This window comes from Bacillus rossius, chromosome 1 (assembly GCF_032445375.1).
Source record: "Bacillus rossius redtenbacheri isolate Brsri chromosome 1, Brsri_v3, whole genome shotgun sequence".
In the NCBI taxonomy this organism is placed as follows: domain Eukaryota; kingdom Metazoa; phylum Arthropoda; class Insecta; order Phasmatodea; family Bacillidae; genus Bacillus; species Bacillus rossius.
In genome coordinates, this window is record NC_086330.1 from 368,009,451 (window position 1) to 368,023,735 (window position 14,285).

Below are 14,285 nucleotides of genomic sequence, written 5' to 3' on the forward strand. Positions count from 1 at the left end.
CCCGCCTTAACCTGTTTGATATTATAGAAGATTTTTCTCGCACGGTGGTTGGCCGGTTCTTGCACGCTCGGCTCAGGCGGAACGTGCAATGAGTCATGCTTTTTCGTGCGTGCTGTCGGCGTTCATCGATTTATAATACGTTATCACGTCAAAAAAATTATAATAATTATAGTAATTTTTTTAATGAATTTTATTTGTGCTTTTTTTATGGTCTAGACGACATTAAGGTTGGTGACGAAGTTGTATAAATTTATGTAGAACTATTACGTAAGGATATTATTATTAACATTTTAAAAATGTATGCAAACAAACACATCACACTGACATACACACATATACACGCTGAAATAACGTGACTGTACAGCTGGCGATCCTCTGCAAACAGCAAAGATTAAAACGATACCGTTCATGCGCAAAATCTTCCCACACAATGTAATTTTAACCTTATCTTGCGGGCGGTGGAAAAAAATGAATGATTGACAGCTATCTGAAAGCTGTCATAATTACAATAATTCACGTGGTAGTACTTAGCCAGGAAGAGATTTGATTACGCTAATCTGATCGGCGGGGGAAAAAACTGTCCCATGATTTGTGCGCAGAAAATAAAGTTAGTTTTTTACTTAGTATTTTTCTACACTGATTGAGAATGTTTCTTTAGGTTGCACCCACGAGTTTATAATATTTTATTTAATTCTTCCTCAAATATTAACTAATGCTGTTTCTGAACAGAAATGATGTGCCATTTACTAAATAAACCTTAATCAAAACATCCTTTAGTTTCAAGGCAATATTCAGAGACAAAGGCAGTTTTTCAGCAAATAACCTATACAGTTTTTTCACGCTCAATTTCAGGAAATTTTCATTTCTTTACAAATTCAAGTTTCTCGTGTGACAGTAACAGATAAACACATAAGGTAGCAGACAACAGTTGGTTGTATAAGTAACAGACTATCGTTACAATTTTACTGGAAGATAGTAACACAAAAATCCCTCAAAGGCCACAAGTTGCTGGTCATTTTACGAAAGGCCGCATCGGCATTTCTTTAAGGACTTTTGTTAAAATTCGGGAGCTCAACAGAAGGGTTGACATCTTTTAATATGCACTTTCCTTTACGCTGTATGTCCTTTGAGGAGGCGTTCCGAATTAGCCTACGTGGTACCTGCATGTGGGAAACTGAGGTACACAAAATTATTGCCAGAATATACGTCATCTTCGCAAAGAAAGTAGAATTTTAGATCAATTACCAACTGATAGCTGTTACATGTTAAATTAATTCAGGTACACTGGACTCGTAATCTATGACGAGTCTTAATGAATGTCCCTAGTAATCTTAGCCAAAAATAACTACCTTACAACAGGTTACTAAACTTTGCGGGTTCCTAACCCTAAATAATAGCTTAAGGGGTTAGTATCCTCAATTATTTTGCTTCTAATACATCGTGTTTTTGCAACTTGATTTTAAACAAATTCAAAATATAACCCTATTTAATTGTTTATAAAAAATGTATTTTATGTTAAACAAGTCCTTATTTAATGGTTCTTACGAAATTTAAGGCAAAATTAAATGTCAGTCCTAGCATGTACAGAAATAATTAAATATCTCAAAACTAATGTGCAAAGGAAAGATAACAGAACAGTTCTGTAAAGATGCGGCCACACAGGGCGCTATGCTCGCTATGTTCGCGATGTTAACTACGCGAGTAAAATATAGCCAGCTGCATATAAGGTGTCACTGGCCACACCGAGCTGTGTTCGCTATGTTCGCTATGTTCGCGATGTTCGCTACGCGTGTAAAATATAGCCAGCTGCATATAAGGTGTCACTGGCCACACCGAGCTGTGTTCGCTATGCTCGCTATGTTCGCGATGTTCGCTACGCGAGTAAAATATAGCCAGCTGCATATAAGGTGTTACTGGTCACACCGAGCTGTGTTCGCTATTTTCGCTATGTTCGCTGTGTTCGCTGCGCCAGGTGACCAGACAGTTCAGTCTAGGTTCGCGATGTCGGAGAGACGAATTCCGTGGGATTCGAGTGGTGATTCCGACTATGATAATATTCTGCTGGCGAACATAGCGAACATAGCGAACATAGAATAGCTTTGTGTGTGGCCTCGTATTTGGGGTTGACAGACCTGTTACTAGAGACCGGAAAAATTCGCGGGTTCAATGACCTCGAGGATGAACTCCATAGTTCTACGTACACTCGGTCAAATGTCACCCAATCATTGGCTGCTGTCTTGTGAGACGTCCCAACGTAGCAGCCTGTGATTCGATAAAGCTTTGGTTGGGCGTTTCTCATTGGCCCAGAGTCATCCAGGTGAGTTGTGAGCCAATAGCAGAGGCAGCACTGAGGTATAACTATTTGTATTTTAGCCTATCGCGAAATGAATTCGCGAATTATTCCGGTCTCTACCTGTTACCAAGCTGTATTACCTGCAGCAGAATGATATTCATACAGACCATTATAAACAACAGGTTATAAAAGTTGCATAGTTACAAGTTCTGGTTTCTATAAATTTAAGGTGACTGCTTATTTCCAGCGTGCTTTAATCAAAATGCGGTTTTTTGTTGTACACGAAGTAAATCTAGCACAGTATATTAGTGAATGTCCTTATTACATAACTTTTACAATGATCTTAACACAAATGTAAATATGACTGCCACGTTGGTGGACGTAATGAATAACAGCGAAATCATTTCATTTTGACTTTTTTTAAATAAATATTTACCAAACGCAGCGTAAATCAGCACCCAAAATATTTTACACTTATATAAAACATTTTGGGTACATGTTTATTTGGTACAAACTAATACACGTTATTTTTAAGCCTTTCTTTGCATACTATTGGGACGTAAAACCCCACCTAAAACTTTTTGAAAGTTGGTTAAATAAAGAGCAAATAATTATAAATCACAGGCTAATGATATTTTGGAATTTAAGCACACCTAATAATAATTGAATAAATTGACTTTAACTTGTTCTCTAACAACTAAGTAACATATTTCTTATAACATTTAATTCGTTTCCAATCACGTCAAGTTAAAAAATTTACTACGCCGAATAATACTTCACTTTAAATCTCGAAATCTTGATAACAGACAAGCATTAATTGATTAATCGTTCATGTAGGTGCACTAAGCTTTTTTTTCAGCAGGAACTCACTCAAAACTTTTATCGCAAAGTGTCATTCATCTGTCATTTTGAAGGTGTCGATACATTTTTGAAGCAGTATAAAAGAGTCCGCGCTGGACACACGAACCATAGTTTTCTCTGCGACATTAACAGCGACAATGAAAGGTGAGGCTTGAAATAGGACTTAGGTATAGCAATGCTATTCCAGGAACACATATTTAGTTTGCGAATGGGGTTATTTTAGTACTTCATGAAAATCTCAGATTCTTTCAAATTATATAGAAATTAAAACTCTCATCCAATCACACGTTCGTTCATGAAGGTACTCTTGAGTTCCCTTAAGGCATTTCAAAATAAAACTGGGCGTGAGTTTAATGACTTTCGTCTATGCGTTCGAAGTTTGAAATCATCACAACCTTTAATTTTGAGAGAAACCGAAATACTACCTATTGGTTTCATCAGTTTTAATACTATAACTATTTTTTTTTACTTTTAATATTGAGTATTTGCCTTGGTTAAGAAAGAGATGAAATATTAAGTGATAAAGACTAGACCAAAGCGTAAATTGATAGTGTTGCCACAGTTATAGTCCTTCCTGAGCATTAATACAAAACAAACGCCAATGAACCCACAGAGAACACGTTTTGTAGCATCCAGACACAACTGACTATAGGAATTCAATATACTACACCTTAAATGGGCTATATATTTAAAATTTAAAGATACAAAATTGTTATGGCCGAAATTCCGTTGATACCAAAATGGTGTGTTTCGGTTCGTGTGTTTGCCCCTTAAATACGTCCTCAAGGACAGGAAAGACAGCCGGGTCAAGAGGTCAAGAGGCCTTCCGGACTGACTCCACAGCAGTGTGCACCACCTCTCCGCTGGTCTTTGTGCGAAGTCCTGGGTGCGGTGCGGCGCGCCCTCTGTCTCGGGCGCGGGACTCGTCAGCACTCAGGAGAGAAGCTGCTCGGTTGGTGACTCCAGCCACGCGCTCCAGCAACACGGCCAATAAGCGGTCAGGCGCGAACCGTGCCACAAACACGAGATCAGCCGACTTAAACTACTAGAAAATATTTTTAATGTGGCCATTTGCAAGCACGAAAAGGAAAGTTTTTCAAATGTTACTCGTAGTTTGAAAAAATTAAAATTTTTCTCGTAGAAGAAAGAGCCTTTAGAAGAAATGAGCAATTTTTTTCCCCTTTTATCCGTAACTGTTTTACAATAATATTTAGTTTTAATTATCTATCATAAATTTAGGCATGACAGGCCGTATAAAATACGTAAAATAACCTCATTTTTTTCAAAAGTTTTAAGCTGTTGAAATTAGTAAGATGTTACCAATATACTAATAAAAAACTAAGCGTTTTTCTGCAAAATGTCACACACATTATTTATTTATCCTGGATTCGAAACCGGAACCTCATCTTGAATTACCAAACAGAAAGAAACAAACGCCAGAGTTTTGAATCAGATCGGCACACCCTGACCTATCAGATGTCGTTACATGCAGAGGGGAAAATGATTCTTTGAGAGGCTCTTGAAAATAAATACGATAAGTAAAAACAATGAAAAAAACTGCAGACGTACGCCACTGCAAATCTGTATTTTATGCTTACGATTTTCTTACAAGGACAAAATTAGGACGCGCGGAAATACCTAAAACTACGGCACATACGAGGTAATATCGGTCTCCAAGGCTCCTGTCATTAGTGGGTGCTCATAAGTAATATGAGTCATCGGAGGAAGGAGTCAGAGGGGTTGATCTAGGACCTGCAACCCTCGACGCACAAGTGTGAGGCGACAGTGGCCGTGGTCTTCTAGTATCCCCTGTCAACAATATGTTCCCAAAATTGTACATTCGGTTGTCAAGACATATGGCCGACATGTGGTGAATACTTGTTCTCTCTGTGTTCCAGCATTCGCAGTGGTAGCCTTGCTGCTGGTGGCCTACGCCCAGGCTGACGTCACCGAGCTGACACAAGCCCAGGTGGACGCGCTGTCTGCGGAGGAACTCCAGGCCATCACCCAGGAGCAGTGGGGCATCATCTCCTCCAGGTGGTGCAGTCCTCTCTTCGCCAGCTACGCCAAGTCCCAGTACCTGCCGGACCGCACCAACTGCCACTACTACTACGAGTGCGTGGGCTACAAGGCGGTGAGGATGGAGTGTGCCGCCAACCTCTACTGGAACACCAAGGTGAGACTCCAACCCTGATTGAAGATCAGCACCAGAAGATGAAAATTTCTTCACCGTAGCTGGGGTTTATTATGAATTCTGCAGGCCTCTTTGCTTCTTAAGTATGACATCGAGTGGGAGCATACCCATTTAAAAATGGGAAACTAACAAAGTTCATCATTGTGAGAGAATTCCTTTAAAGCTCTAGAGTCATTATTACCTACTATAGCGTGGAGATGTGGACCAAAAGTGTTTACCAAGGAATGCAGCACTTATAACTTATACTAGATTACTTATTGACGACGCAGTTGGGGGCAGTAACTGTTTCTTGCTTATTTTTTTGCCTGTAATTATACTGGACACACATTTAACGAACCTAGGATCAGAGTTGAGCAATTTCAACTAACACTTGACAAATAATCCCTACCAAATCATCAGGGAAAAAGTTTAAATAAAACTGAAGAATAAAAACATGAATTTGGTATATTACTGTAATTAAAACAAAATATTTTTTAATTAGCCAGAAAGTACAACATTTAGATTTTACACAATTAAAATAAGATTATAGAGAATTTTTAAATCTGGAAATCATCCAGAGCAAAACTCTATCCAAAATTCTCTACTGATCATCATTTGATACCAGACAGATTCGTGAATATATTTCAAGATAGATTTATTTGCTCTCAAATAACTTGGAGGTCTCTGGGCCAATGAGAAGCACTCGGCCTAATCAGCTTCAAATCACAAGCTACTATTTTGGGATGCCTCACAAGCCAGAAGCCAAAAAGGTGTATGACATTTCCCGTATTATTGTTTCCCAATCACTATTGATAAACCCCATTCCTGTAGACGACATTGGAATATGTGATGGAACTATTACACGAATCTTCTTCTGTATATTTGTCTCTAACGGGACTCCGGAGTGCGCTGTGGGTGTGCTCAGATCCCCAGTCCCTGCGCTCCCAGGAACATGACCACGACTGCGCGGCCGTGAGTCTCCGGAGAGAGCGGTGTTGCCGAGTGTCGTGCTCCTTGTTGCAGCTGAGCACGTGCGACTTCCCGTACCGCGCGGGCTGCAGCTACGGCAGCGCCGCCCAGCCCGCCCAGATCCAGCCGGCCAAGCCCGCCCAGGGCCAGCACCTGCCCATCCAGCAGGGCGCCGTGCCCAACCAGCACCTGCCCATCCAGCCGGCCGGCACCAACGACAACGGCGCCATCGAGATCCCCATCGCCAACAACCCCGCCGTCGTCGACCCGTACAAGCAGTGATCCTCTTCCCTGGCTGTGTGCGAAAGAGATATGGCCACTACAATCTTTTTTACATCCTATGTAAATGAATTGACAAGCAAATAAAAATCTAGTAAGTGATACCTTTTGTTCTGATTACACCTTAAGGGCCCCGCCTACCTGGGCACACATACGATGTGCAGAGCTTCAGGAAAAACAACGTGATTTCAAAACTACTCAAGATATCCGAGTGGGGCCTATTTACGAATAACATTTAAGAGTTCGCTGAGGGCCGAAATGTACTTTTAATTTCGGTTAAGTTTTTAAACTGTATTTTTAGAATCGTTGAAATGGCTAAAACGTGTGTTTTCAGAGTAATTTTTAGGCATAAAACAATCAGTACAGTTACTTGAAAGCACTTAAGGGACTTGCATAACACCTTTATCTTCATTTCTCCGCCATATAATGTTACGGTCACTGCTCAAATTTCACAGTTATCCTGTGACGACGAGACGAATGCGCGCCAGATCAGTGACTTGCGCTTAAAGGCTATACCGCGCTGGAAATACCAGCGAGCGTCGCGCTTATCATCCCGCCTCACTAACACACATACACCCCTGATGAGGCGGGCCCCTTAAAATGCGTCAAGTTTAACCATTTGTTTCAACTTAAATAATTCATGTTAAAACCGATGTAATTTTGTAGGTACCTTCTAAGTGGCACTTAATGGTTTTGGCCTATTTGAATCAATGATTCGTGTAGGTATACTTCTATTTTTTAGCTTGGCTGACTAAAACACATATTACATTAGAATCAAGGAACCATTTATATATTACATACATCAAGTCGTTACTTCATAGAAAAAAATAATTCTGTACTTTTACAAAGGTTTCCTTCATAAACAAGTTGCCAAGATATAGTTTGTAACACTACAAGGAAGAGATTGTAAAATTTACAATTAGCTATGGTTATTTTTGCCTATCTGAAATATGTTTTTTGAGACAATACTAAGTATTTCTTACTAAAATTCAGGCATCATTTTATATTTTAATTGAAATTTTTCTTTCAAGCATGATTTTTTTTAACCAATGTGCAAGATAATTGAATATTTAACCATTTGACTTTATTTGGTTGAACCATGCTGATAATGGGCGCAATTAACGCATAATAGCTATTCAGGGAGGTACTGGAACAGCACAAAGAATAAATGCGCAGGTAAGAATCCGATCCCAATATTATTGCGAGCACTATTTTGTAGTGATATAGTTGCTTTCATATATCTTTAATTGTGCATGAGTAAATCTGTTACATTAACAAACAAAAAAATTACATTGTTTGAGCTGTGTTACATATAAGCAGTGGCGGCTGCAGATCGAGCAAACGGTAAGATTGAGGACACATGTCTATGCCACACCAATTTACAGATTTTTTCAAATCACTACGTGGACAGCAAAATATCGGAAAATTGGACAAACTAAATGAAAGAAGGAAACATTATAAGGATAGAAAATCTTGGAAAACAAAGGATATGCAAATTAGGTAATCCTCCACCCTCCCTCCTGTCATTCATTAATATTTGAGGTATGTTTACTCTCCCTCCTCTTAAGAACACATACCCTTCTTTCCACCCCGTTTAGTCATTATTTATTCAATTTTTTTCTGTTATGACAGGTATACATAATATCTTAGTTGAGAATTTTGGAGGTAGGTGTCGCTAATGTCGGCCATATTGAATCACATCACAGTTTGTTGAGAAGTTGGATGGTAGGTAGCGCCACAGTCTGAGGAATTTTTACTGTGAAAATCTGAGTGAGGTGGCTGGGATTCGATCCGTAACAACTACTGTGATATCGAGGTTGGGAAGCGAGCACTTTATCCACTCGACCAAAGACTAAATTGAACAGTAGTGATGTAAATAAGACATATAAATATGGGAATAGAGGGGGAGTTGAAATTTATAAGTTGGAGAGTAAATATATAATGTAAGAACATATTTAAATTAATCGTGAGGAGGAGGGAAAGGTGAAGGAAGGGGTGGGGAAGATGATAAAGGAAGCTGGAAGGTGTTGGTGGAGGAAGAGGAATAATTAATATCTTATTATGAAATTAAGGGTATTTAAATTAATGCTATTGGTATTCAAATCACCGCTCAGGTGTAGTGTCAGATATGTCTACCAGGATCATGCATAAATATGTTATTTAACAATAAAGATAATAAAACATTGTTCCGTAAAGCGATACAAAATTTGGAATTATTGAAAATCGTGTAATATATGACTATTCGCGATACATATTGGAAATAATAAATATACCATCATTTATGCTTTTTGGTTAAGTAAAGGTATAATTAAAAAATACCTTAACACTTACTGACTCGCAGTCTGCTGGTATATTTTAGTGCACACGTAATACAATTGCCACTTACAGATTATATGTAGGAGTTCATTTTTCATGGAAAGAGTGATGATGAATAAAAGAAAGTTCAATAAGCCACACGTTCATATGCAGATAAAATATTCATACTCCTAAAGATGAAATTATTTTCTGAACAAATTTCATCCTTAAGTTAATTTCGAGTCGTAAGAGGAAAAAAAGGTGGAGGGGGTTAAAAGGGCAAATAATGTCTTTATTTAAAAAATATAACATTATTATCCATACATGACACATTCTTCCCCCTAACCACCTCTTCCATGATTTCTGAAACGCCGCTGTGTAATGTCAATGCTATTATAAACTGAACAATGGAAGCTACATGGAGACTGTTGTTGATATCTATAATCTATTTGACTTTGTCATACAATTATTATTATTTTTTTACATTTTCTCCACACATTGGCTTCGTAGCGTGTCAGCGGCTATTATAAAAATCAAACATAAATAACTTTAACAATAAATAACTTTGCCAATATGTTCACGCATATTATTTTTTTCTTGTTATATTTCCTCCTGTAAATACATTCTAAAGACAGCTTATGAGTAGGGGATTCGTGCTCGCGACCCGGTCTGGCCGAGTGGCGTTTCGTCTGAAATTTCCGCAGTGATGCGAATCTCCCAAGAGCAGTGGGTCTTTCCCTGAGAGAGAACTAAACACCCTCGAGGTGGCTTGCACACAGGAGCGCGTCTGTTTCCTGAACTCCCGTGCGGACGCCATCCGTGGGGATGTGTTTTTTGGAATTTTGCCACAGCATTTTGGCCGTGTTGGTATTCCAGGACATTGTGACTGTGTAAGCTCTAAGGTGTCAGCAGCTTGTTTAATGTTTGACCTAGGTGAATTTACAACCGCACACTCCGCATACAGATTTGGCTTGTCAGAAAGTTATTGACTTTGTGCCGACAATCAGCATTTTTCGGCACAATTATAAATTTGAATTTTGAAAAATGATTTTGCCAGTCATTTTTGCTGTTAACACTTAAACCTTTTTCCGCCTCCTGTACACTCCCATTTAATCTTTGTCAGGCTAGTTCCCCAATCCCTTCCCAGCACTAAATCTGATTTTTGTCAAGCCAGTGCAAGTCAGACTGTGCGTTAATTTTATACCCGCTTTGAAGCACGGCCGTCGCCTGTAATCCTCCTCCGAGCCGTGACGAACTACTATGTCCTGCAGGCTACTAGAGCAGCTAGGTTCAGAGAGCCAGTCTTATGCGAGGGATTTCAGGCACACCCGCGGGTCGTCTCAACCACCTCCTCGGCACATCTCCGGCCTCTGCCGAGGGAGTTTCCCACAGCAGCGCAGTTTCCACCCCACCCCATCACTCCAGCCTTTCCAGGGAACCAGGCCCAGTTCACTGACCGGTCCCCAACCCCGGCCTAACCTCAAGGACACCCATCAGTCTTCGAATGTACCGCCTCTGCCCTCTCGTGACGGAGTTGCGAGTTAGTTCCCCTGGGCGTTGGAACGCCTGTTAAACACCTGCCCTCTGGTGCCTCACGCAACAAACAGTGCCCCGTTGTTCATTTCCAAGCCACCAGAGCGCTGCACTAGTCCCCTCCATAAGCTCTACGCATATCTTGCGAGAGATACGCCAGTCGATCGCTCCTTGTTTCGGACACCCCTCAGTAGGTTGTGCTGACATCGGCCAGTGCCATCAACTTCGAAATATCTAAGTCAGTATTTCTCGACCACCTCCTCGGAAATCATAGGAACCTTTAGGTCCGGATGCCGAAGTCTCCCCCCTTTCTTTTTATTGACTTCACCTTTTTTAATTACGAGTCGCTGCCGCCCCGAAAATAATTTGCGCCGCGAGAGCCGACTGACAACATGGCATCGTCGGCGAGCCGCACAACAAGACTTCAGTCCAGTCGTCGTGCAAATATGTAGTCAACTAGGTAAGGGATGTTCTCCCTACAACTCATTTCTGATCATTAATTAGTCAGTCTGCGTGCCTGGTAGAGGTAGTTAAACTTTGCTAAATTTATTAATGATTTTTAAAACCTGGAAACGTCCGCGACAACCGCGCGTGTTCGCGAGGTTCGCACCCTGCTGACGCTAGAAGCCACCTCCCTATCGGGTGAGTTTTCGTCAAACTTTATTCCCCGACCATCACCGTTTTTTAGTGGGCGTTTTCTGCCTATTTTACTAACTGTCTGTGAACCAGTTCTGATCATGTTCGATTTGCGCTTGTTCGCAGACAGGGTCCAAGGGCCGGATGTGGACTTGACCGCACCACCCTCGACTCCTTCCTCCGGGAAGCTGCACGACTAAAGGTACCCCGGTACCATGTAACACGTCACCTTCGGCCAACTAACGTCAAATCTCCAGTCCTCCAGATTTTCGCGATGTCTTCAGCATGCCCAGCAGATAACTACGTCAAAGAGAATGGAACATCCAAAAAAATTTATTGCGGAACCTTGATAACTCTAAAATCTGAGCATTGTTTATGTTAACTTATTGTTTTTTATTCCGTTCTAATTATGCCAAATGTAAACTTAATGGTAGTCTTCTAACGCGGGCCGGCCCATGCGTTAAATGTTGTAATTTTAATATTTTTAATATAATTTAATAAGTTCAATATATTTGTCAACCAACTCATTGAATGCTATAATTTTTATATACTTTGTCATTACATATACATAAATTAAGTAAACTTTTTAACCTGTTTGTAAAATTGTTTTTTATTGATGTTAAAGTAATTAATGGTTAAATATATATATTTAGGCACTTATATTCAGACGAAATCACGCCTTTTTTTTTTGGTTCAGTCTTTTGAAACTAAAAGATCCACCAGTCTCGCAAAGTCATTTTAAGGGAACATTTAAGTTACACAAGTCATCAAGAGAGAGTAATGTGTAACAACTTTATATATTCATGTAAATTATTAGCAGGGAACCTGTAAAGTTTATCTGATATCTTTTGGATCGCGAATTCTTCCAAGTCCTTTCCACGTAAGAAATTTATTGTGAAAAGTCATATTGACAGATTGTATAAATTGTCGAGTCAGTTAACCTTCTTCATCTCTGGCAGGTGAAGTAATTGCATCACTGGAGTGTTTACAAGGTCTTACATATCTATAGAATTTTCTGAGTTTTCATGCTATGTGATGTTTCGAAATAATGCACTTCCTAAGCCTAAGGCCTACGTGATAACATCCCTAACAAACATGAAGTACCTACATAAAAAATTCAATATTTTTATGTGTTTGGAGAGGGAATTTTTCTGTACGACTCCTGCAATACTAATAAACACAGTATCTGTATCCTGACTTGCTGCTTGCCCCACACCACAGAGAGACACCTCAAACACCCACTTGTAAGGGGTTTTGGAGAAGACTGTTCAGCACTGATAATACTACTTTATACTTTTACAAAATATTCCCAACGCATAGCTATGGTTATTTTTGCATCTAAGGAATACGTATTTGGAAACAATACTAAATATTCCTTGTTGCACCAATGGAAATTAGCGTAAATTTGATCTATGTTTTATTATAAACATAACTTTTTCAAACCATGGAAAATATAACCTCATATTCAACAACTGGACTTTGGTATTTTATTATTATTATTATTATTATTAATGTGTGCAACGATTACTTGAAAGCTATTCAGGGAACGATTTACAAATAACCGTAACTATTGTAGGTACTGGTACAGAACAAAGCCTGCATTTCCACGCAATAATCCGAACCCAGTGTTACTGTGAAAAAGGTTTTTGTAGTGGACCAAAAATTTAGATCTCAATATATGTAATTTACAAAAAATAAAAATAAACATAGCCAGTCATAGGGACTGTCAACAGAAGTGAAAATTTAAAACTTTGTTTTTAAATGTGTAATATGACGTCATTTCTACGTCAAATGTACGTAATAAAATGATTTTGGTATTATATCAGTACGATGTCAGCATGATACCATTTATCCTTACATCATTTGTAAGTCACAACAGATGTCAGTGGTATGTAAAAATTACGTAAAAATTCATTACCTAGCTATGACTTACCAGTGACGTCAGACCTAGGTCATATATTCACGTGATCAAATTAACTTCACTTACTGCTTCTACAGCACGTCGGTGATGCGAACTCACAAGATTTTACCCATCCAAAAAAGAGTCCAACACGCACATGATACAGTCGAGTATATACAATGTATTAGTTTATATGTGCGTATACATGTACACAGGCCGCTGCGATTCACCAGTCTGGCGCAACACGTCACTAGCATGTCGGTGACGCGAACTCATAAGTTTTGCCCCTACCAAAAATCGCTCAACGTGGCTAAAGAAGTTTTCACTTCAATATACAGTGAGGTTGCGCAGGTTATGTTTAGATACATAAGTGTCTATGTCACGTGTCGGCGGTGGCTGCAAGTGGCAGTTGACGTTGCTGTAGTTCTCAGCCAGTGGCGAGTGTAACTGCGGAGTCACAAGGTCCAGCCCAGTGCTCATGGGGTATAATCCTGGAGGTGAGAATAAACAATGATCGCCTTTAGTGGATAAATTTTTACTTTTTTTCTAATCACTTACATTTTAATTTACGCAGTCTATGTTTTGTTAATGTTTCATTAACGCATTTACATGCATTGACTCAAATGTTTATCTTATTTAGTAATTTTTTGCTTGTACGTTTTCTCAAATATTTCACACACATGCTACAGTACTTCAAAACTAGACATGTTATATGGGAAGAAGTCACACGTGTTATTAGGGTAAATGCCTTCTCCTGACCTGAAATGACAACGAACTATCTATGCGCACGGTTAGCCGCGTTATACTCCTCAGAGCAGGAAAAGTCCGAGAGAGAGAGAGAGAGAGAGAGAGAGAGAGAGAGAGAGAGAGATCTATTGACGTCCTGGGTTGAGTCACGCGCCATACAGAGACAGTCGCTATGCTTTTGTGAGCGGCCTCAGAGCTGAAGTAGACGTTTCTGACAGGTGATAAACGCCCTGACTGTAAACAAAAGTAATTTTAAAAATATGTTTAACACATGATTTTATTTATGGCAATAACAATATCGAAACATTTGTAATACGAAAATAAAAAGTCAAATAATTTTTCTCCCCCATAAATAAATCACTATGTTGTTGTCGTTCAATTTGCGTAAACTGTATACACATTAAAAATGTTCAAGAAAATAGGGTCCCACGAACATTTCCAGTTAACGTAATTTCTTACAATTTAATAATTTTTGAATGTTGGATGTGGATTCTTGCTTCACTTCTATACAGATACACTCGTTCAAAAGGAATCAAAAATGTTTTACAAGCGATAGTCAGACACATCCCACAAACGCTCACTTCAATGCTGGACTGACT

The 14,285-nt window shown here is 39.4% G+C and overlaps 1 protein-coding gene across 1 annotated transcript; it reads left to right on the forward strand.

Moving 5' to 3' along the window:
• Positions 1-3,262: 3,262 nt before the first annotated feature.
• LOC134530571 (uncharacterized) lies at positions 3,263-6,677 on the forward strand. Its single transcript, XM_063365529.1, has 3 exons — positions 3,263-3,298; positions 5,053-5,330; positions 6,351-6,677. Exons 1-3 carry the CDS (start codon positions 3,292-3,294, stop codon positions 6,576-6,578), a joined length of 513 nt encoding a protein of 170 aa, XP_063221599.1. The 5' UTR covers positions 3,263-3,291; the 3' UTR covers positions 6,579-6,677.
• The last annotated feature ends 7,608 nt before the right edge of the window (positions 6,678-14,285 follow it).